Source organism: Phodopus roborovskii, unplaced genomic scaffold (genome assembly GCF_943737965.1).
Source record: "Phodopus roborovskii unplaced genomic scaffold, PHOROB, whole genome shotgun sequence".
Taxonomy (NCBI): domain Eukaryota; kingdom Metazoa; phylum Chordata; class Mammalia; order Rodentia; family Cricetidae; genus Phodopus; species Phodopus roborovskii.
Window position 1 is genome coordinate 407910 of NW_026126625.1, and position 23442 is coordinate 431351.

The 23442-nt window shown below is 46.6% G+C and overlaps 1 protein-coding gene across 2 annotated transcripts in view; it reads right to left on the reverse strand.

Annotated features, from left to right (window-relative positions):
* Slco3a1 (solute carrier organic anion transporter family member 3A1) overlaps nucleotides 1–23442 on the reverse strand; it is a 272508-nt gene that overhangs the window by 65621 nt on the left and 183445 nt on the right. For both annotated transcript variants that reach the window (XM_051206637.1, XM_051206636.1), the window contains exon 3: nucleotides 6835–6933. In XM_051206637.1, the coding sequence (XP_051062594.1) occupies nucleotides 6835–6933 (99 nt within the window). The remainder of the gene's footprint in view (nucleotides 1–6834; nucleotides 6934–23442) is intronic.

Here is a 23442-nt window from a genome sequence, read left to right on the forward strand (position 1 = left end):
CCTCCACAGCCCTCCACTTCTGTGGCTTTGGACACTTGTACAACCATGCCTTGCTTTTTCACTTGCATGCTGGGGGTTCAAACTCAGGTCCTTAAGCTCAAAAAGAAAGTGTACTACCCAATGAGCCATCTCTCCAGCATCTGGCTTCTGGGTCACTTTTATCTTTTCCTAGTTCTGTTGAACAAGGTTGTCAGGGCCCAATAGAGATGGCTCCACTTCAACCTGACTTAAGGTCAGAGAGTTCAAACCCACTATTGCTCTCAAGGTTAAACAACAGGGTATTTGGGCTATGAAGCAACTGATGGATGTCTTACCTCGACATTAGGATATTTATCCTAAGGTATGGCTATTGTGCACCTTGCCTTGACAACAGTATTCTTGGTTTAGGGTGTGGTTACTTGATGTTTTGGGTATTGAGGAGGTCATTACACCTGCTTGTTTTTTGTATCTTGGCAAGGAAGTCTCTTTGCCTTCCCCCACTTTTGATTGGGGTATATAAAGACTGTGTGTAATAAACTTGGGGCTTTGCCCCCAGTATTCTATCCTGTGTTTCTGTCTTTTCTTTAGTATCTATAATTTTTCTACCTGCCATTCCTTAATCCAGACTCCCCCTCCCAGGCACGAACACCGGCAACTACACAAAACTGTTTGTCACCTCTGCAAAGAGAAGATGACTACAAGGGGCCTATCAAGACTTTGTCCCCATTTCTGAGGTAAAAAGAAGAAAATTGGGAGAAACAGGAAGAAACAGCATACAACTCATTTAACAGGCCTACCCATGAGACTGTGAAGACTGGGTCAAAGCAAATTAGGGACGGTCACGTCTTTCTCTTGGGCCATGCTGGTGTATAAGGGCCATTAAGGCTCCCAGAGCATTTTCAGGTTCACATACCTATTGGCTTAACCCACGTTACCACTCTTGCTCTGGGATTCAGGAATTCCAAGAGCATCATTAAGTTACAAACCTAATTAGAAAGTGGAGACAGGGAGCGTGTAGAACATTCCAGATCCCAGCCATTCAGCTAATGTGGGTCTAAAGGGAAAAAAATCTGGCAGCAGAGCTAGTCCTCTCACAAGGCAGAGCAGCAGCTCGGCTGGTGACCTTTCCCCACAGACACACAGGCTATGGCATCTTTGTGGCAGCTACTGACACTACACAGCTCTCTGCAGGGTCAACTGGTGTGTGCATGCCTTCTAACAAGTGTCCATAGCAATGCTAGTGAGGTTAGAACCCCCAGGGGGAGGTCCCTGTGGATGGGAGGGACAGCCTTCAGGTTAAGTTTCAGAGAGGACAGCTGCGAGGCTGAGGAGAAGGGTTGTGAGTCAGGGCTGCAAGCTGCTGGATCCCCCAGTGACTGCCGACTGCTATAGGACCTCTCAGATGCCTCATTATATCTAGCACATGTACACCTGCAATAACTGTTTGATCGTGGCAGCTGCTGTTCCTAATCTCCCTCTGATAAACCCACACTACTAATACTAGTGGAGTCAACGATGAGGGGTACTCCCGGAAACCAAGTCCTTTCTTCAAGGTTCTGCTCTCTTTGAACTTGAGCTTTACCAAGATATTCTAAAAAGCAAATTCGGACAACCTCATCACTTTCCCCCAGCACTCACAGGAGGAATCTCTCTGCCTTAAGAGGGACCAATAGAGCCACACAGGATCAAGCAGAGATGAAAGGCAGCATCCACCAAATCCTGTGTCTAAGCCAGGCCAGACAAGCCTCCAGGCAAGCTGCCCACCCCTCCTCCTGTAGGGGATCTTCTCCCAGACTGCCAGTCTCCACAGTCTGCTCCCCAGCCCTCACAGCTGCACAGACCTTTCTCCTTGCAGCCTTGTCTCCTTAGCCTCCGCGGGGTCAGAGGAGAGGGCATTTTCCTTCCATCTGCCCCACAGCACAGGCCTTCCATAGGTGCCTTTGCCACCACACACAAACTCCAGGCCAGCCATTGCCTTCCCCGCCTTCTCCCCAAGCCCAGATTTCACAGATGCATGCGTGGCTTGTGTGTACAGACATTCATGTCAACTGCAACATTCCTATGCACATGGTGGGCAGCCCTAAAGAAGACCTATTTCAGGAAGCGACAAGAAGATAGTGGGGGGAGGGGCTTAAAGAACAGAGAACTCCTGCCTCAATGTTCAGCCAGATTGCAACCAAACATAAGGTTCTGCCACAAGATCAAAAACAATAAAAATCGCTGGGAAAGGTTTCCCTGAAAGAATTAGTGGTGCTCTTCTTCCCTCTAGTGGTCAGAATCAGCACTGTCCTTCAGGTAGTGTCAGGAAGAAGCAGAAATCCTTTCTTAGCAACAATCCTGTCACCCGTGCTCAGGAAGGCACTGGTAAGATGCCCAGACAGTTAAGTGTCCATCTGAGGTATACCAACGAGCCTACAAGTGTGGAGGAGGCTGCTTTTCTTCTCACAGGGCTTAGGAGAGCAAGCAGAGATGGAGAGAACAACAAGGGATCTTCTTTGAAAGATGGGGGTGGGGTGGGGAAGGGGGTGGGGTGGGGTGGGATCTAAGGTGGGGGTTGGAGTGGGGTTTGAGTACACAGGCTCCTAGCTACCACTCTACACATGATAACTCCAGGCACCGAGGCTCTTTCATGGGCTCTGGAGACAGAGGACCATGAATGAGAAAGATCTGCCAAGCGGGTCAGAAGATTTGGGTTGTGGGTTCCTCCTCTTCCCAGTCTGAGATTCAGGTTCCTCATTAATATGATGAAATATCTGAAAGAGAAAGCTGCCCAAGGTTCTTAGGCATTCTGGCTTTTTCTACTACCTTGGTGAGATGGGTCACTGCTGAAAGCACAAAATAATTACCCTCCACATTTTCAAGGTAGCTTCCCGATGAGAGCATCCCTCCCCCCTGACCAAACCCTTTGCTGCCCTGAAGTTTGCTGCCTTTGGTACGCCAGTGGGAGCTAGATCTTCTGCCTGGATGAGATGGTAGCTGACCTTTCACAGTGTGTCCCTTACCTGTCCATCCTTGCTCTCTAGGAGTAGGTTTCTAAGGGTTTGGCTTCTGGAAAACAGGAGCGTCTAATCCCTTTCTGAACAGGCCTAGTGCTTGATGGGAATAAAGAAAGAAGGCTGTATCTGATTTTATTTTCTGCTTGAAAATTGGTAACATCATTAGCGACAAGTAAATATATCAGTGGGATTAATGGAGTGAATCACAGAGCAACTTGATTGGATTTAAGGCCGCATTATTTCTTTGGGGGTGAATTAGTAAATTTAGCACTGTCAAGAGATGATGGATTGGGAACCCGGGGACTGAGAGTTCTTATTGATCCTGAGAGCAGATCAGCTCAAGAAGCAGCTACAATAGCCTCCCACCCTCTGACTGGAGAGAGAGAGAGAGAGAGAGAGAGAGAGAGAGAGAGAGAGAGAGAGAGAGAGAGATGTGGCTTTATACCAATGGAACCATGCAGAAATCCTGTGTTCTCCTTCAGACAGTGGCTCCGATATTTGTGAACACATGAGTCAGGCAGACCTGGGGTGATAGCCCTGTGGTGCTTTGAACCAAGGGGCTCCCACAGGCCCATAGGGAGTGGTACTGTTAGGAGGTGAGGCCTTGTTGGAGAGGTGTGTCCTGGAGCTGGGGTTTGGCTTCAAGGTTTCAGAAGGTCAAGCCAGGCCTAGTGCTCACTCTCTCCTCCTGCTGCCGTCAGATCCAGATGTAGAACTCTCAGCTCCCTCTCCAGTACCGTGTCCCCTGCATGCCACCGTACTTCCCACCATGATGATAATGGATTGGGAATAACCCTCTGAACTGTAAGCCAGCCCCAGTTAAAGGTCTTCCTTTGTAAGAGTTGCCATGGTCACAGTGTCTCTTCACAGCAATAGAAACCCTAACTAAGACAAACCCCCAAATCTCTGCCTTCACCTGGAATTCATATTCTTGCACAGGAATCCCTCTGCTTCACCGTGGGCCTGTGTGACTGGCTGTTCTCTAGCTAAGAGCACTGAAGATATAACATGGTGTCATCCGGAAGACTAGTTTACAGCACATGGTGGCTCCTGCTCTTGGGGGCTTTCTCCTGTGTTCTCTGTGGGAGTACAGAGTCCTAAAGACAGGACCAGGAGAGTCAGCAAGGACACCCCTGGCACGGGCTCGGACTTGGACCCTCTCTCTCTTGGTCCTTCAGGGGACCACAGCCCAGGCTGGGAACGTGGTCACATCCCACTGAAGCTGCTCCTGAGTCCCAGACCCACGTAAGAACTGTGAGATAAAGATGGTCTATCATGAGTCACTCCACAAGTGGTGTCATTGTTATAGACTTGCTGTGGTGATGAAATGGGGATAGGACAGGGCCCATCACTTCCCATCTTTAAGAACCAGTATATGCCTGTGACTGGGAGGAATTCTCTAGACTGGGTTAACTGAGGTGGGAAGATCCACCCAGTATGGTAATAGCAACGTTCCCAGGGTTGGGCTTCTGACACAAACTGGAGAGAATGAATTTATGATGCATCTCTGCCCTCTAGTGGTACGAGGAAACAACAACCCTCAAGTACTTTCAAGAAGGAATGGCTGGCTAATGGAAGTGTGATACATAGACATGATTACTCAGCTGTAAGGGATAATGGAACGTGGGTAAACGGGCAAAGCTGGATATAATCACCGTGAGTGAAGTAACCCAAGCCCAATAAGACAAGCACTAAGTCATTCCTTCTCTCATGTGGGTTCTAGATTTGGAAGCTTGGATATGTGTGTTGAGAGTACCTATAGAAGTCTGGAAACTAGAAAGGGGCTCTGGGGAGATTTCAAGGTGTGAAACGTTATTTGATGGACATGAAAAGGCATTTGAGCATGTGGACTCAGTAGCTGTGACTGCATACCCAGCAAACACACGAGATCAAGGGAGACAAAATCTTGGTGCTCATCAAGTCCTGACGTTAGCTGAGAAAACACAGGCAACCGATGGTGGCTGGGGCGGGGTGGGGGGAGCGGGAGGAATAAGTTTTCACTGGGTATGTGGCCCCCTTGCAAGGCTACCCATGCTCTAGCAGGCTGTCCTAAACTCATGCACAGACAGTAGCATTAATAGACTCTGTGGGCTAAAAAGGCAGAGAGAGAGTGTACACGAAGTAGGGAGAAAGAGAATAGGGGTGGACTTGACTCATGCATGTATGAAATTCCCAAATAAAAACCAGTACTACAAAGATGGCAGGAAGCTGCTAAAAGCTAAGCAGGGTGGTTCACTGCTGTCTTCTTCCTGACCATGGCTGCGGTGTGTCTTCCCTGCCAAGCTGGACTTCTCAGACTTATAAACCAAAATAAAGTTTTCCTTTTATGATGCTTCATATCAAGTGTTCCTTTGCTTTCCTGTTGCTGAGATAAAACATTCTATTTTTTTTTCTACTTCTTACATTTGGTGCTGGTCTATCACTGAGAGAACTCAAGGCAGGAATCTGGAAGCAGGAGCTGAAGCAGGCAACATGGAAGAATGCCGCTTATTGGCTCATGCCCAGGGCCCCAGCCAGTAACCTTTCCTATAGAGCCTAGGCCCACCTGCCTAGGCATGGTACTGCCCACTGTGGGCCACGCCCTCCTATATCAGTTAGCCATCAAGAACATGCCCTGGCAACATGCCTCCAATCTGATGGAGGCAGCTTCTCAATGGAGGGTCCCTCTTCCCAGGTGTGTGGCATGACATATTTGGTCTCAGCAATGAGACAAGTAATGAGAACAACAATATCATTACCCCAACAGTCATGGAATTTAATTTCAGAACCACAGGTGGGGAGCCCAGAGCATCTGAGAAACTTATGCCCAATTCCTGTTAAGAACACAGCAAGTTTTGCTTCTGATGGTTTGATTTTTATTTATATTTTACATGTCTGTGTAGAGAATGTGCGTGCATGTGTGTGTATGTGTGTGTATGTGTATGTGTGGTGTGTGTGTATAGTGTGTGTGTATAGTGTGTGTGTATGTGTGTGGTGTGTGTGTGTACTGTGTGTGTGTGTGGGGGCAGTGTGTGTATGTGTGGTGTGTATGTATGTGTGTGGTGTGTGTGTATTGTGTGTGTGTATGTGGTGTTAGAGTGTGTACAGTGTATGTGTGTGCAGTGTGTGGATTGTGTGTATGTGTGTTTGTGTGTGTGTGTAGTGTGTGTGTAGTGTGTGTGTGGGCAGTGTGTATGTGTGGCATGTGTGTATGTATGTGTGTGGTGTGTGTGTGTATTGTGTGTGTGTGTATGTGGTGTTAGAGTGTGTGTATAGTGTGTGTGGTGTGTGTGTGTATTGTGTGTGTGTATGTGGTGTAAATATGTGTATAGTGTGTGTGTGTGTGCAGTGTGTGGAGTGTGTGTATGTGTGTTTGTGTGTGTGTGTATGTGGTGTTAGTGTGTGTGTATAGTATGTGTGTATGTGCGCAGTGTGTGTATGTGTGTGGTGTGTGTGTGTGCATGTGTGTGTGTGTGTAGTGTGTGTATAGTGTGTGTATATATACCTTTGGGGCTTTGTGGTAAACGTTAGGCTGTTGTGGCTCTTAGGCTTCTGCAGAGGGTATGGGGACCCTGGCTTCCTCCTCTCTTCCCTTCATAGCCACTGTGTAATAAGCTCTATCTTGTGCTCGCCACCATCAAGTGGTACCTTACCAAGAGGCCCCCAAACAACATGCCAACCAAACATGGATTCTGAAAACATGAGCCAGAGCAGGCCCTTCTTCATTCTCTCTTGATTGTGTCAGGCATACATGTCACAGTTACAGAAAGATGAGCAGCATATGAACATTGCTTAGTGTGTGTGTAGTCTTAGACCCCGCAGGCTTAGGGAGAGTTGGAAGGCTGGCAGGGGTGCTTAGCAATTAGGATCTGCTCCTTACTTGTGTCAATGAAGACGGCATCCACATAGATTTTGGTACAGAAAGAGCCCAGAATAAATCCACAGGCTGGTCCAAATACCAACATCGTGAACAGGATTCCTGCAAGAAGAAAAGGTTTGGTTATAACACAGAAGCCCTTCAGGGAGCAAAATTACCAAAGGTCAAAGAGATTATTTTACACTGGTCAGGTAAGACCCCTGCTTATTACAAATGACAATACAAGCAGTTAATCCTAGCAATGCAGAGGGGATATTAGTGCTTTTTGTCTTTGAGGACTCTGTGAACATACTGCATATCATGCTAGAATTCCATAGGATTCTGTTAGTTACAGATTTTATTGTTTTGAATTGTGCGTGTATGTGTGGATGCATGCAAGTGAGTGCTGTGGCCTCAGAGGCTGGAAGAGGGCGCTATCTCCTGGCGCTGGAGTTAGGGGTGCTTGTGAGTCACCTGATGTGCATGCCGGAAGCAAAGCTGCATCCTCTGCAAGAAAAGCAAGCACTGCTAACCACTCAGCAATCTTCACAGCCCTCTTCAGGACTTCCAAAGGCTGCTCTCACGAGGCATTTATAGGCTCAATTTCTCTTACCTTTAGGGACTTGTGTCACAGCAGTCAGGAATACTAAAATAATCCAAATCTGCCATTAAGTAGCTTTTCTACCATTAAGAAATCTGAGGGGGAGGGGCCCTGGAGAGATGGTTCAGTTGGCAAAGCCCTTCCCTCCAGCATAAATATAAAGACCTATATTTGGATCCTTAGACCTAACATATAGTCCACTGCAGCAGCCAGTCTGTAATCCCAACACTAGGAAGGTGGGGGCATAAAGATCCAGGCAGCTCATCTGTCACCCAGCCTAGCTTAATTGGTGAGATCTAGGTTCAGTGAGAGACTGTGGTGGCTCAGAACAGAAGGTGTAGAGCAACCAGGGACAAGATCTGTCACCTGATGTCAATCTCTAGCCTCCACACACACATACATACATGTGCACAGGCACCTGCACACCTCTCCCTACATGCACATACTCTCTCTCTGTCTACACACACACACACACACACACACACACACACACACACACACACACACCCCAAAACGAATTCTGAAAGGATTTTTACAACTCTGTTTTTAGCTATACTCCTTCCTTCTTTCCTTTGCTAAGATTCTAGACACGCATACAAACTCAAGAATTCTTGGGAAGCAAGAGAAATCTAATCCACAAATCATTTTCAAATGCAACCAAATACTTACGATCTCTAAATATAATAAATATGAAAATCCATACCAGGGTATACACCACATTGAGCGGCATAGCCTAGACATAGGATAATTTCAGTTTTGCTGTCACCCCCCTACCCATTGTGGAGTCACTGTTGGTGGATGTTCAGGACTCACGCCTGTCTGTGGTACTGAGATGATGGCAAGCCTTGGCTGTGTATTTAGTTACCTGGCAACTATAGTACATAAGCTTTACACGAAACTTTTGGATCGCTCTTGGACAAGCACTGAGCCTAAACCGAAATTCATAGGCTATAACTGCTCTTCAGAGGCATTTTCTGAGCCCGGGGGATGACTGGCCATCCCCCAGTCATGGGGATAAAGAGGTAAGTTGCAATCCCTCACAGAAAAGACGGTTATCTGTTGGGGACAGTCAGTGACTGATGCCCAAGTAGATGATCTGGAACAGCAGGCACTTCAGGTCAGGTCTGCCTGGGAATCAGTGTCACCATGGGAACCTAAGCTCACAGGAGGCCACATCTGTCTCAGAGTACGAGGCTCACTGGGGTGTGTGTGTCTTATACAGGTCCATTATATCCTCAATACTTCTTATTTGTCACCCTGCTTCCTGCCCACCACGAAGCCAGCAGCTCTGCCCTGTCATGTCCTTCTGCCATGGCATTTTGCTTCACTGAAGGCCTAAAGTCAATAGTGCCAAGTGACCATGGATTGAGACCTCTGAAAACACAAGCTAAAATAAATCCTTTGTTGCTAAGTTGTTTCTCCAGATATTTTGTCAAAGTAGTGCAAACTGGCTAACACACTTAGGAGCTCCTTCTATGAGCTGAGTCTCAGGAGACTCAGTGCCAGACTTCAAACAGTTAAGAACCCTGGTCTTCATAAAGCTCCCTGACTTACCAGAGGGGCCAAAAGGGAAACTCCAGAAGCTATAGACCCAAGTGCAAATGTTTCTAAGTGTTTGGCAAAGGGAAGAAGTCTTTATAAACAGGAGCTCAGAGCCTCAGAGCAATCATTTGATTTTGGCTTGTAGACAGACAGACACAATGAAAAATAATGTTTTGTATCAAAAGAATGAACTGCTAGAAGGAAATTAATCTGTTTCAAAAATACTCTAAGGACAGGCTCAGATCCCAAACCTCACAGCTATTTTTATTTAAAGGGGATATTTAAAAGGAAAAAACATGTTAACTTTGGAAAGGAACAGTATCCACAGGACTAGCATGTCAGTCTGCTTTGTCACATTGTAGCTAGATTATGACCGCCTAACAGAGAATTGTGTGTGTGTGTGTGTGTGTGTGTGTGAGTGTGAGAGAGAGACTATAGATAATGATAGCCTAACAGAGAATTTGTGTGTGTGTGTGTGTGTGTGTGTGTGTATATGAGAGAGAGAGAGAGAGAATAGAGAATGATAGCCTAACAGAATGATGTGTATGTGTGTGTGTGTGTGTGAGAGAGAGAGAGAGAGAGAGAGAGAGAGAGAGAGACAGAGAGAGAAACATAGACAGAGATACAGACAGGGAGAGATAGAGAGACAGACACACAGAGAGAACGTGTTGGGGTGACACATGAATGGACCCCAGGGCCCAGTAAATGACAGGCTAGTGCTCTACCATAGTGATAAATTACATCCCTAGCCTCACTGGGGGCCAAGTTTCTCCTCCTCAGAGAGATGTCAGAGTAAGCCAACAGCAAGCTGGTTTTGAAATGTTTTCTAGGGACAGCCAATAGTAAAGTCTGGGAAGGGCCCTCTCTCATCAGGAGGCATAGATCTCAGATGAAGCATCCTTGGAGCAAGGCCCTGGGTTCTAGGGAAAGCTGAAAGTATGAGGCACACAGGGATGTCACAGAGAGTCACTTGTGAATTTATTTCCCCAGCTCTCCTTTCTCCAAGCTGTTTTTGTTGTTGTTGTTTTTTGTTTGTTCATTGTGTTGTTGTTGTTGTTGTTGTTATTATTATTATTATTATTATTATTATTATTATTATTATTATTATCTAGCAAAAGTACCTCAAAATGACTGTAGCATCCCTGTGTGGAACAGGTCCTGGTACAGAGGGGAATGGGTTTTTTTTGTTTTTTTTTGTTTTTTTAGTTTGTGGCTCAAGAGTGCCATCTGCTGTCTGCTTGGTGTCTGTACACCACAGAAAGTGCATGCTGTGGAAGAGCCTAAGAAAGGAAGCCAGGAAACCAGGAAACAAGAATTGCCTTCTGTCTGCTGCTGCCCAAAACATTGTCCGCCCCCAGTTCCCTGCAATCTCTTCAATGATTCAAAGAGGAAGTTTGTGGATAGATGCGCTCCCAAATGCCTCTTCCTCTGTCGGCAGTATGTCACTCAACATATTACAAGCAAAGGGTCAGATGTCTGGACTCTTCAGTCTGTTAAGGGGACCGTCTGGGTGAGGACTGGATCTGCGACTGAAACCCCAGAGGGCTCACTTGCTCCTCTTATTTTATCTGCCGAGGAGAGTGGATGCTACCCTTGCATTTTAGTGGTGATGGACCTATGCGGTTGCCAGATTGGGTGCTTAGAGGCCATGAGCCCTGCCTCCATGAACTCACAGAATACTGCTTCATTTATTATTTTATGTGTAGTGTCTGCGTCCAAGTGTAAGCAAGTGTACCACATGTATGGAAATGCCTAAGTAGGCCAGAAGAGGGCGCCAGATAACCAGAAACAGAAGTTATAAGTGGCTGTGAGTTACCAGCATCCTGGATGTTTGGAACCAAACTCGGGTCTTCTTCAAGAGCATCAAGTGCTCTGACTGCCGAGCCAACTTCCCAGATCCGCAGCATGAGTACTGGCATACAATATTCTTTCCTATGATTTCTAACCTTTTCTTTTTGTTTTTAGTGAAACAGATTTGTTTTTTCTTTTGTTTTTGAGATTATAATATAATTACATCATTTCCCCTTCCCTTTCCTCCCCCTTCCTCCTCCGTATACCCTTCTTTGATCTCTTTCAAATTCATGTATTATATACAAGTGCATGCGCGCACGTGCATGTGCGCACGTGCATGCGTGTGTGCGTGCGTGTGTGTGTGCACGCACCCACATGTGTGTGCATGATGTCCATTGAGAACTGAGTTTTCTGTGGCTGCTAGAAGGACAAGCACTTGTGGAAATCAGTTATGGGGAGGAAATGAAGATATTAGTGTCTGAACAGATTCTCGGCTCTTTGAAGCCTAAAGGGACACTCACCAATTGCTACTGATCAGGACAACTGAAAGATAATTTTGTTTCTCTCAATTTATAGATACTAATTTTCAAAAGATTACTATGCTATATGGATATATACACATAAGCAGTTTGAACATAACCATTGATACTCAGAGTTATGATATATATACTAATCATAATTGATATAATTATATAGTTATATATAACGTTGCTATGTTATATATTATAATTACATGATATATAATTATATATAAAATGATAAAATAATATATAATATGTATAAAATAATAAAAATGGGAAATTAAGGAGGTTTAGGAGACAGATGTGAATTCTCTTGATTCCTGCACACAGGCTGACAGCATTCTGGCCATGCCAGGCTAGCCCTAAGATGGACCATAGTAAGTCTCAACAAAATGATGCCCAGAGACACCTCTTGCTAGTGATACTGCCTTCTTCCTTGCTATGCATTCTTCAAATTAGTTCCAGCCACCTGGGGCCTGGGGAATAAAGAGGAACAGGCCAAAGGTTTTGTCAAGAAATTGGCTGCCATTTTAGACGTTTAACTACCATTTGTCAATCAACAATATGTACTGGGCATGTACCTTGTGGCAGGCCCTGTGCCAGGAACTAGGGCAGTGAACAAAACAGACATCTTGGTCCTTGTGAGATTTATATTCTAGAAGATGAGAGGCAACAAACCAACCTACCTGCTATGCTCTTCTGATAGCAGTACAAGAAAAGACTGTGTAATTGCAGCTAGGGCAAGTAGTCTCAGGGAAATTCTATATTGCTGTTTTGGTAGACAAAATAAAAGCCCCCCAAACATGTCCGCAACCCTCATCCTTGAGAGAACTATGGTAGAACTACGGTAGAAGATGGAGGGAGCTAAAACTGTCAATCAGGTGTATGTGTGGGTGCATGCATGTGCACTTGGATGTATGCACATGTATGTACAGTGGCATATATTCTTGTGGATGCCAGACGTTGACATTGGGTGACTTTTTCCACTTTACAGAGATGAGCCTCTCCTTGAACCTAGATTCAAAGATTCAGCTAGTTTAGGTAGCCACTGGGCTATAAGGATCCCTTATCTCTGCCTATTGAATGCTGACATTATAGGTGGGCTGCATGTCCATGTGGCTTGTACATGGTGATGGGGATTAGAACTCTGGCTATCATGCTTGTGAGAGAAATTAGCTGCCAAGAACTCTCCAGCTGATCAGGCAATCTCCCCTCCCCCTCCCTCCATCCCTCCCTCTCTCCCTTTCCTTTCCTTCCCTTCCCTTCCCTTCCCTTCCCTTCCCTTCCTTTCCTTCCTCTGTAGACTGGGTGGGCTTGTCTCAAACTCAGACATTCCCCTGCCTCTGCCTCCTGAGTTCTGGGATTAAAGGTGAGTGCCATCACCATCCAGTGATGCAATCTTAAAATAATACCAGATACTAGATTTGATTGTTATATATTGCATACTACTATATATTCTTATGTAAGTAGTATGATACATAGATGCCCACACGCCTGAAGGTAACTGTAAAGGTCCTTCAGATGTGGAGTCTACAGAAGAAGGGTCAGACCAGAGAGATGACATCATCAAGAAAAAGACCTGACCATTCACACTGGCCTTGAAGAGGTGAGTGTATCATTAGTCAACAAAGACAAAACAAAACAAACAAACAAACAAACAAAAAACAAAATTGCCTTTCCAGAAAGGATTTCAGTCTGGTCATCTTGATTTTAGCTCCATTACAGAAAAGATCTCCAGAAGTACTTACTATATGACAACAGTGTGTGAAGTCACTTTGCCATTGTATATTATAAGCATGCAAATCGACCACTTTGGCCAAACTTTGCCAGTATTTAAAACAACTGAGAATAAACCAGCCTTCTGATGGGTGGGTCTCGCTCTCAGGAAGTATTCCATAAAAAGGTGTGCCCTTGTGTACTGGGAGACACAACGACTACTCATACCAGCCACCGTAAGACCCATGGCCTGAAAATACAATGTCCACTCAGATAACCTGCAGCCTCTACGTCCTGGAATGTCTGTGTAGCAAAGAACATGGATCACTTACAGGATGACCACTGCCAATAAGGCACAATGATTATAGATGAATCTTAAGGAACACAAGTGAGTCTGTCCAGATCCAGGGTGGCAAAATGAAACCAGAGAGTTGTAATGAGAGACACAGACTATGCTGGAGGCCAGGGAAATAAACCTTACAGAAGTTAGAATTGAAGCTAGGACAGAGAGAAGGGGAATTATTATGGCTTTTTTGTATGTACAAAGTGGCTGTGTGTGTGTGTGTGTGTGTGTTTGTGTGTGTGTGTGTGTGTGTGTGTGTGTGTGTGTGACGAGCACCTTGGGTACTGGTCTGCACCTTTTCCTTGTTTGAAACGGCCTCCTTGTTTTTGATTGTGAATACCAGGGTGGCTGGCCTCTGAGATTCCAGGATGCTCCTGTTTCCTCCTTTTATCTTGTCCTAGGAGCACTGGGTTACAGTGCTGGTGCTGTGTGTGATCATGAGGTCCCACAGTTGCGTGGCAAACACTTTACCTATGATCCACCTCTCTAGGTCCCATTAATCATATGATTAATAAGGAGCTCCTATTACTATTAGGCAGGTAGGCCATAAAAGGAGGTAATTCCAGTGTTGATCCTATAGTTTGTTTACAGGTTATATGAGGATAACCTATAAGCTGGATAGGATATCTATATTTTATGTTGGAGAAAAATGACTTTTTACACACGTGATTTTGAATAACACACACACACACACACACACACACACACTCACACACAACTTCTAACCTCTATTTGTTGAGTGCCTCTGCAGGATGCTAAGGACCTTGTGAGTTCTGCCTATGACCTCATGGTTCCTTTAACAACCAGCTTCCCTCATCGCAGGTTTACCTAAGGAGAAGCATAACTCACAGAATCTCAGCAGCTTTGCCCCCTGACTTGTGACTTCTAGATGTCAGCTTAACCACTAGTAACCCTTTGCAGAACTGGGTCTGCAGGGGGCTCACACTGGAAGACTGAGGCCAAATCAAACTGAACACCATGCTAGGGAAGGCAGCTGTCTAAATGTAGAGGCCATTTGCAAGGATCTCAGGCTAACTAGATCTGTACAAACACAGCAGGAAGCCCCTTCAGAAGTAGCTGGCATGGGCCTCAGTAGGTTACAGAGCAGGCTGTGTGGGTTCCAGGATCACACAGATGCTGAAAGGCCTGGTGCATTTCTTAGCCTCGCCAGGCTGGGGCTTCCACCCGAAGGGAGCATGCTAACAAGATCAATTTTTAGGGGGATGCAATGATGACTGCCACTACCAATGTCAACCTGGAGTTACCCTGGCATAGATGCACAGGATTGACTTCACCGATGCCCACATCTTCTCTCTGTGCTAGAAGAACAGGGAGAAGACAGGCAGAAAAGCCACATTCGAACCTTCCATTTGGCTGTGGATACCCCCTAGGAATATCTGCTCACCAAGGCCACCAACTTGAGGCATTGGGGTTGGGGGGTGCTGCACAGGGCAGAGCTGGCATCACTGTGAAAGGAAATGGTGATGATCCCTTCCAGCCCCTTTCTTTCCCTGTGTCATAATGAGATGGGACTTGGTTGTCATTTGGGAGTGAAGGGGTTTAGGCTAACCTGAGGGTACTGCAGGCCTCTGCGATCTGGTGGCATGAACTCTTCACGGATTGAAAGCAATACCAAGACAGCCTCCTGCAAACCCAGCCCTTCCCCAAAACCTCTCATCACTTTGCAGTCAATGTTTTTGAGCCACAGTTGCCCTTTGTGGGACAGGACCCAAGTGTAACCTGCAGAGGGTGGGTGGGCTCTGCTCTCAGTGTGTCTGAGATCATGGTGCCATGTGCCTTGCCTCAGTTTCCCTCTCTGTGACATGGACTGACAACACCCCTCTATCTAAAGAGTCTCAGAGAATCAAGTGCATCATGCATGTGAAAGTCTTCAATCAGTTCCGAAACAGTCTCTGGAACCAGCCATCATGTGTATTCTCTTGCTGGTGTTTCTAGCAGCAGAATATCCTGTCCATGCTTTGGGAGTTTTACTTCTTTTGATTGCTTAGGTAAGAGCTGCTTATTTTAGAGGCTATGGAAAACACAGAGTCATAGAGACAGCACCATCTTCCTAGTTCATCTTGTGCATTACTATATTTGTGACCTATTTCTTCTGTAGAAATGCCCTTCTTTCTTCAAATCCATGCTTATTTGAGGTTAGAGCAATAACAGATGAGGTATGCCCACCACTGTATTCCAAGTCACTGACCCTGGAGCTGGGTGGCCAGAAATGTATGCAGCCTCAGGGATGCTCTAGCCTCTGTACACCCATCTTAGACTGGCTATAAGAAAAGCCTCCGCCTTGGGGCCTGCTTTGAGGTTTAAGTGATTAATGAGTATCAAAGGCCTTTCACAGTTCTTTGCATACAGTTAAATGCTTGATACATTTTTATCATGACTGTCAAGATGGCATATATCAGCATTTCTATCACCCACAGAGAAACACTGATGCAGAGTTAGCTAAGCCCTGCCAGTCTATTCCTGTGAGTAAGGTTCATCTTTTAGAGTAATTAGAGGAGACTCGCATAGTTTTCCTAATGACTCAAATCCCAGGGACACATGAGGAAAATTTCTAAAGACCATTTCTTCCTTCCTTCCTTCCTTCCTTCCTTCCTTCCTTCCTTCCTTCCTTCCCTCCTTCCTCTTCCTTCCTTTCTATTTTCTTTTTTTTTTTTAAACTTTGTGTTTGTGTGCATGTGTGTACATGTGTGTAACCACACACCACAGTGCACACAGAGAGGAGGGAGAACAGCCTTGGGTGTTCATCTCACAGTCTATCCTGTTTGCCACAGGCTCTCTTAGTCCCCACTGTGTATTCCAGGAGAGCAGGCCTCCAGCTCCCTTCTCACCTTAGGATCATTGGGATTGGGCTTTACATGGTTCCAGAGTCCCGAACCCAGGTCCTCATACTTGCAAGGCAACCACCTTTCCTCTGAGTCACTTCTCCAGTCCCTAAAGGCGGTATCTGGAGAACAGAATTTCAGAGCACACAATAGCAGCTGAGGAGCTAAGCAAAGGGGAATGCAAGCAGCAGGCATCCTGGCTGTCCTTGAGGAAGTGGTGGGGGAGGATCTAATGCCCAGCCCCAGGAGGGCATCAGAGGACAGAGGTCTCATGTGACAGCCTTGGCTTCTTAGCAATATCTGGGCATCCCAGGGCGGGGAAGGGCAGAGCTAAGGGCTCTGTGCTTGACAAAATCCCCAGATCTTTTAGGGAAAGTGGAGGTTTTCTTGGGAGGAATATGGAACTTTCTCTCAGAAAGTCAAAGTTTCTCTTCTATGGCACTTTCTAGGCTCATAGGTATGGGTGGCAACTCCTGCCCCTGGGAGGGAAGTGGTCCAACTCTAGCTTGTGTACTTGGAGGAGGATGCACTCTGAAGGTAGAGTCATTCTTATCCTGCCATTCTGGAGCAACCACTCCCTTCAGATTTCCATCTGGTAAAGTTGTGATCAAGAAACAGTTCTGAGGAGCATGAGGAAGGGTTATGATGAGAAAATAGAAACTCGGAGAGATGACTTAGCAGCTCCAAGGACATCAGTGTTCACACAGTGGAGGTGGGTTCGACTTCCGAGTCTAGGAACTGGTTTTTGAAGAGCTGACATGATGGTACAGAAAGAGGACTGTAGAATCAGTCAGACTCGGTGCCTTTGCCTCACATCTCAATTTCTACATGACCAATAATAATCTCAGTGCTACACTTGGGAATAAGAATATCTACCTGTGGAACAGGGATCATTAGACACAACAGAGAGTGCACACAACAGGGTGGATGTAGTATTGGGATTGAAGAGTCTGGGGCTGCCTTCTAATTAGCCCTGCCTGGTCCTGGACTCTGGCAGGATGAGCAAATGCAGGCTGGTTGTGACTCTTTCCACGAGAGGGCAGCACCAGACTAGAAAAGAATGTCAAACATCAACAGGCTCTTCTTCCCAGTGGCGGGTGAAACCATTGGTCAGAGCATTGCTATCCTCACCTCACATTTGCCTTCCTTGCATTCAATTTATATAAACATAGTCCCTTGTTTGGGATTCTCAGGCTGAAAAATCTCTCCTCTTAGGGAGCCTTCTGCATTCAACGTGCATGAATAAAACATGATCCATAAGCAGCAGGAAGCCTACAAAACACACAATACATATTTATCCATTGCTCACTGCCCACAACCTGACAGCATTTTAACTGATGTGCTCGTGTCTGGCGGGGAGGAGGGAAGGGGAGGAGGGTGGCAACCATGTGCACAATTTATGTAGTAGAATTGTTCTTGATGCGGAGTTTATAAACAAAACACAAGAGAACCCAACACCAATGTATGTGGCTAGGGCAGAGCTGATGGGGCCCTTCCCATGGTAACATACTGTTACCTCTGGGTCAGGCATAGCACTGATCCCAAACTTGACTGCACAGTGGGATCTCTAGGAAACATAAATACTAACTCCTTAGGCGTAGCCTCAGAAGATGCTGATGAAGGCAGACTGGGCTACTGTGTGGATACTCCCCCCCCCCCCATTGTATTAGTTTCTTTTCTTGTCACGGTGACCAAATATCTGACAAAGGAAAGATTTATCCTGGCTCATAGTTTGAGGATACGGTGTGTCATGGTGGGAAAATGCTGTTGTGGGAGTTGGTGGCTGTGCTTCAAGAGCGCTGGGCTACTGCTCACATCGGGATGGATAGAAAGAACAGGAAGCTGGCAGGTATATAGAAAACTTAAAGCCTGTCGTTCCCTGATAACCTACTCCTCCATCTTCCAAAAGTTCCACATTCTCTGAGAACAGCGCCACCTGCTGGGTACTGAGTGCTCAGACACACAAGTCTGTGTGGGACATTCACATACAATGAGTAATTTTATATGTAGTCAGGTGGAGAATTCAGAGCCCTGATGTCTGCCTTTGTGTATCTTGACTGAGGTTTGGCTCCAAGGCATCATACAGTATCTTGAAGGTGTGTGGAGATGAGAGGGCGTGGGCGCTAGCTGAGGCTAACCAAGGTGGAGAGGCAGCTGGCCTGGAGCACAGGAATAGAACCTTAATTTCATGTGCAGCCTGTCAATCAGCTGCCAGAACTGTGCACACTCCGATGAAAGCCTGGCATGCCTGGTGTGACCTCTAATGCTAGATGACATGGCCTCACTCACATCTCAACCCAGGTTTCCTCAAGCTGAAATTCCACATACTACTTTAAGTCTGCTTTAAAGATAATTTATTTTTCCCCCTGCAAAACCTTCCTAGATTTCCTCACTTTTTTCTCATCCCTTCTTTCTCTTGCCACACAAATGGTCTGCGGTGTCTTCAGAGTTCTGCTCATGGTCTGTCTAGATGCAAAAACCAAAACTTCATATTTGAGGCAGACCATACAATTGGAGACATGGGGGAAGGCAGATACCCTGGATTTTGTTGTTATTGTTTTAATTATCTTTCTCATAAGGACAACAGAGCCATTGGCCTTGGGCAGGGAGCCCATGTCTATCTGCTGATCTGTCTACTGAGGAGCCTGGGAGAGGTGGGAAACCACATATTATGGAAAGTAATGCAAGTAAATGAATGTTGACATTCTCTAGGATAAGAGGAGAGGCTCCATTACTGCTGTAAGCTGTGCTGCTGTCTACCTTGGTTTTTCAATCCAGAAAAGAGAAACTTCTTTCTTTCCCTCCAGCTTTCATGACAGTGAGAGCACATGTCTTTTGGCTGCTTGGGATCTAGGTACCTGGATGCATCGCATGGACCAAGTCAAAGGATACTCTTTCATGAAGGTAAGAACTTGTCATATCTCCTCTATCCAGAGCCCTTAGGCTATCTTGGAACTTCAAAATATAAGAATGCATTGCCTGGTTATGCAGGAAGGTGCCCTTGGGAGAGGAGGGAACAACTAAACTCTACATGGGAAAAGCCCACCCTTATAAACAAACAAGAAGTACATGAAATCCGTGTATGACTTCAGCCATGTTCCCAGAGCTTCTGTTTGTAGAGTCCCTAAGGTGTGGCTTCCCATTGTCTACACCCACAGCCTCCAGAAGGGGGCAATGGAGCAACAGAAAGGCCTAAAATTGGCAGCTCAGTGGCAAGGCCAATCAGCAGAGCCTTAGCAGGGGATGATGAAGCAAGACGGGCGGTCTACCCTGTTTATCTTGTTAGGGCTGAACTGATTCCGCCCATATCTGCATGTTGATGCTCTGGCTATGAGCTGCAGGTCAACACTAAGCATTGACTCTAGCTTTTCATGACAGCGAGGTCACATGCCTCTTGGCTGACAGCTTCCAGGTACCTGTGTCCAGGAGCTTGAGTCAGATGACTCTCCTCCACAATGGTGAGAATGTGTCATGCCTCCACCAGAGCCACTGGCTTACACATTTGAATACACCTCAGAATGTGACTGTTTGGAGACAAGCCCTTGAACATAGTTCTTATGACAGGTCCTAAGACACTCTGACTTGTCCATATAGGAGGAAATCTGGACACACAGAGCAACACCAAGGCCACTTGTATCATGTAAAGGCTGTGTGAGTGCACATGTCATCTTCAAGCCGAGGAAAGGGACTCAGACCCCTCCCTTGCCTATGCCTCCATGTTGGAACTTAGCCACCACAACTGCAAACAATGTCAATAATTTAAGGTTGCAGTAGTATGTCACATGGCCTTCAGAAGCACACAGTTCAAGACTGGCTGGCCATGGTAATATTCCAAAAAAATACTAGAAATTGTGGTGTGTGACTGAGGACATGGAGGATCATATTGCTGCAAGGACCAGCCGAGGTCCCTGAAAGCCAGCAGAGCTCAGTGTCAGAGGTCAGGCTCTGCTCTGGGGACAAGCCTTGCACAGCAGGAGTGGTTCCTACAGGGAAAAGGGAATTACTTCTTACACAATCGCTATCATGCTCACAGTGGGGACAGGGTGACCTGAGAATGTCTTTACTGTGGGGAACAAAAGGCCACAGGTACCTCAGCTGAGCCCCAAGGAGTCAGCCACAGCACAACACCAATCTCTCTCCCTTTGGATACCGTTTAATTCCCAGAACACTTGACATACGTGAAGTAGTGATGCAGGGACTCTGAGTACCAGCCCACTGGCACTGGACTGGATAGAAGCCCAAGTCTAGCAGGTTTTGACCAGACTTTTTTATTTGTCATTCCCAGTGGGAACAGAATGGTCTTGACCCACAGAAATCCTTCCAGTAAGTTCTAAAGGAACCACTCTCATTGTAGGATTCTGAAAATGAGGTTTTGACCACAGCCACGAGGGAGAAAGAACTGGACTTGAGTCACATGGGGCTCTACTGGGGACAGCCTTCTCCAGCACAAAGTGGAGCCCCCTGGACCCATGCTCATCTATCCATCTACCCCACAAGACCATGGACCACCTCTGTGGAAATGGCGGGGTAAAGCGCAGGTACCTGATGTTGTCACTAGAGGGAGCCAGAAACCTTCACATGCCAAAGAATGTCCCCTCCCTGGTGCGGAGTGCTTTCCAGCTCTAGGCTGGAGGATCACCTGCTCCTCTGAAAGTGGCTCACAGCCTAGAGGTCACCAAGGCTCAGGTGATTAGGGGAGATCTGTGGTCATCAGTGACCACCTTCATCAAAATGCTTAGGAAGGGAAGAGAGACCTTCACGCCATCAGGCTCCCACCCTGCAGTCTGTACCTGTCTAGATTAAATGTTGCCAAACTTGACAACTCTTACCCTCCTCTTTCAAAACCATCAGTGTTTTGACACTTCCTAACAAATGTCCAGAGCCACCGAATACACCTATGAATTCTGGGTAGACTAGCCTCCCCAAAGTAGGCTGGAGATCCTAGGCCAGGTCAGGCAGGGGCAGGGACCAACTGAGGCCTTTTGTTAAGTGTGCACTGTGGGGTGGGGCTGCCCCAGCTACTTGCTGAGGCAGAAATCCCACTGTCAGAACTATATCCTATATACAGAAGCACTGGCAGCAACAAGGGCTACACGGCAGCTGCGGAAATCCCCCCTCTCCCCCATCCACACTGCAGCTGGGAGGCAAGGCTGATGTCTCCAGGCTCCAACTGGAAGAAACAGACTGGAGAGGTGACAGCCAGGTGAGCCAGCTGTAGGGAGCAGCTGTGATCTTGAACCTCTGCAACCCCACCTCCAGCAGTGCTGAGATGCCAAGCGGTTTTGTTTGAAGACTTGTGGCAGAGAGTCAGGGTGTGTGTGAAATGCTAATTTCACCCTGATTTATCACCAGGAAGGACAAGGCTGTTTGCGGACATGGCAGACTGGCGATTGTTGAAGCCTGGTGAAATCGGAGGGTAGGTTATTAAACCCTGGATTTATGTGTTCTGTGAGCAGGGAGCCGTTGCTGTCAGGTGTCAACAGGGTTCAGCAGGAGAAAGTTGAGCCAGACCAACTTCATTTCCTCTGTGGTTTGCTGATAGGGTCGGAGGCTGATGAGGGTTGGGAGGCAAGTACAGGCTGGACAAAATGCATCCTCCATGCTCAGGAGAGGAAAAACGCACAGGGCCAGAAGAAGAGCTAGCTGTAGCATGTTGAGCAAGCAAAGCAGGTGTGTGTGTGTGTGTGTGTGTGTGTGTGTGTGTGTGTGTGTGTTAGGGGTGGGGAGGTGGGGGGGCTGGCCAATAAGACAGAGTCTATGATGTGTACCACAGCTTTCTCCTATCCTATTTTCTCTGTGCATGAAATGAAACATATCTATTAAAAACTGATCACTTGAAAGAGGCAGGGTTAATAAGCTGAAGACAGAACATGGATCCAGGATGAATAAAATACAGACACTTGAGGGCAGGATGATAAAAGCATAGCACACTGGATCCTCCGGGTGGGAAGAGTCTCAGCTGACAACAATCTTAGAGTACAACCCCATCAGGGCAGCAGTCACCCCAAACTCCAGTGTAATTTTGATGCATCAGCAGAGCCAGGAGATAAGGAGTAGGCCCCTTAATCTAACATAGTTAGGCATATGACATTGAGGTAAGGCCATTGCCATACTGGCTTGTCACCTGGAAGGGTGCCTGGCAGAGGGGAGGAATCTAGAAGGCATTTGTGCAATGGGTAGAAGGGACAGCTACTGAAGTTCAGTCTTCAAAAGAATGGGCAGGAGGCAAAACTGAAATTGCCACCATGTGGGACAAGAACTCATCCTCTGGTTTCTCTGCACAAGGCAAAAGGAGATGCTTGATCTAGTTATGACAAACCAGATGACAAGACACTTCAGATACAGGTGAGTAGGGTGTCCTGAGGCTACTGAATGCCTCACTATCAGGTGCATTCCAGGGGAGGCTATGTGCATGGGGAACTGACTTGGAGGGTTCATTACTCTAGTTGGTAGGAAGACAGGGTGGGTCTCAAGAATTTGAGATTTTCATCTGGGCAAACTGGTTTCTCATCGGTCCTGGCACACGGGATGCAGAATCTCCATCAATGTCTCCATAACCAGACATGTAAAGCATCTTCCCAAAGATGCAGAAATGACGACATGCAGCACTGCATGAATGCATGATATAGGAACCCATAGAAAGCCATGTCCACCCCTGGCTGCCACCCTGTCCACTGATTTCTCAAGAGGCCCAAATCAACCCGTAGCAGCCACCAGATTTCACCGCAACTTCCTCTCTGAGGACATTTCTGGAAAACTCTGTGAAGACATTTTCTCTAGGAATTTGAGACATGGCATTCCAGCTCAGTCTAGAGGATGACAGAGAGAAATTGCTGAACAGAAGCTACCGAGAAAGGCCACAGGACAGACATCAGGACAGGACACCTGGCAGGCCTTTGGACTATACCATGTCCACTGTGGCTGTAGTCTGGGGTCTCCAGGGCCTAGTGGGGAACAGAGCTGGACTGAGCATCCCATACAAGCCTCATTATGTTAGAAAATCGTCTCTGACTCAGGGGATGGAAAGGGAGGAGCTGGCTTTGCAAAGCAGTGTGTGGTTCGGCTTCATGACTCAGATGGGACACCTCCCATCTGAAGCTCCAGACAGGCAACCATCCCAGCCTCTCATTATTTTAATCCTAAAAGGAATGACTAGAAAGCATTGGTGTTCAACAGGCTGCCTACGGATCAATTCTTATAGTCTAGAGCAGAGGGTCTCAATCAGGGGCAATGTTGCCCTAGTGGACATTCACTTAAGCTTGGAGTAATGACCTT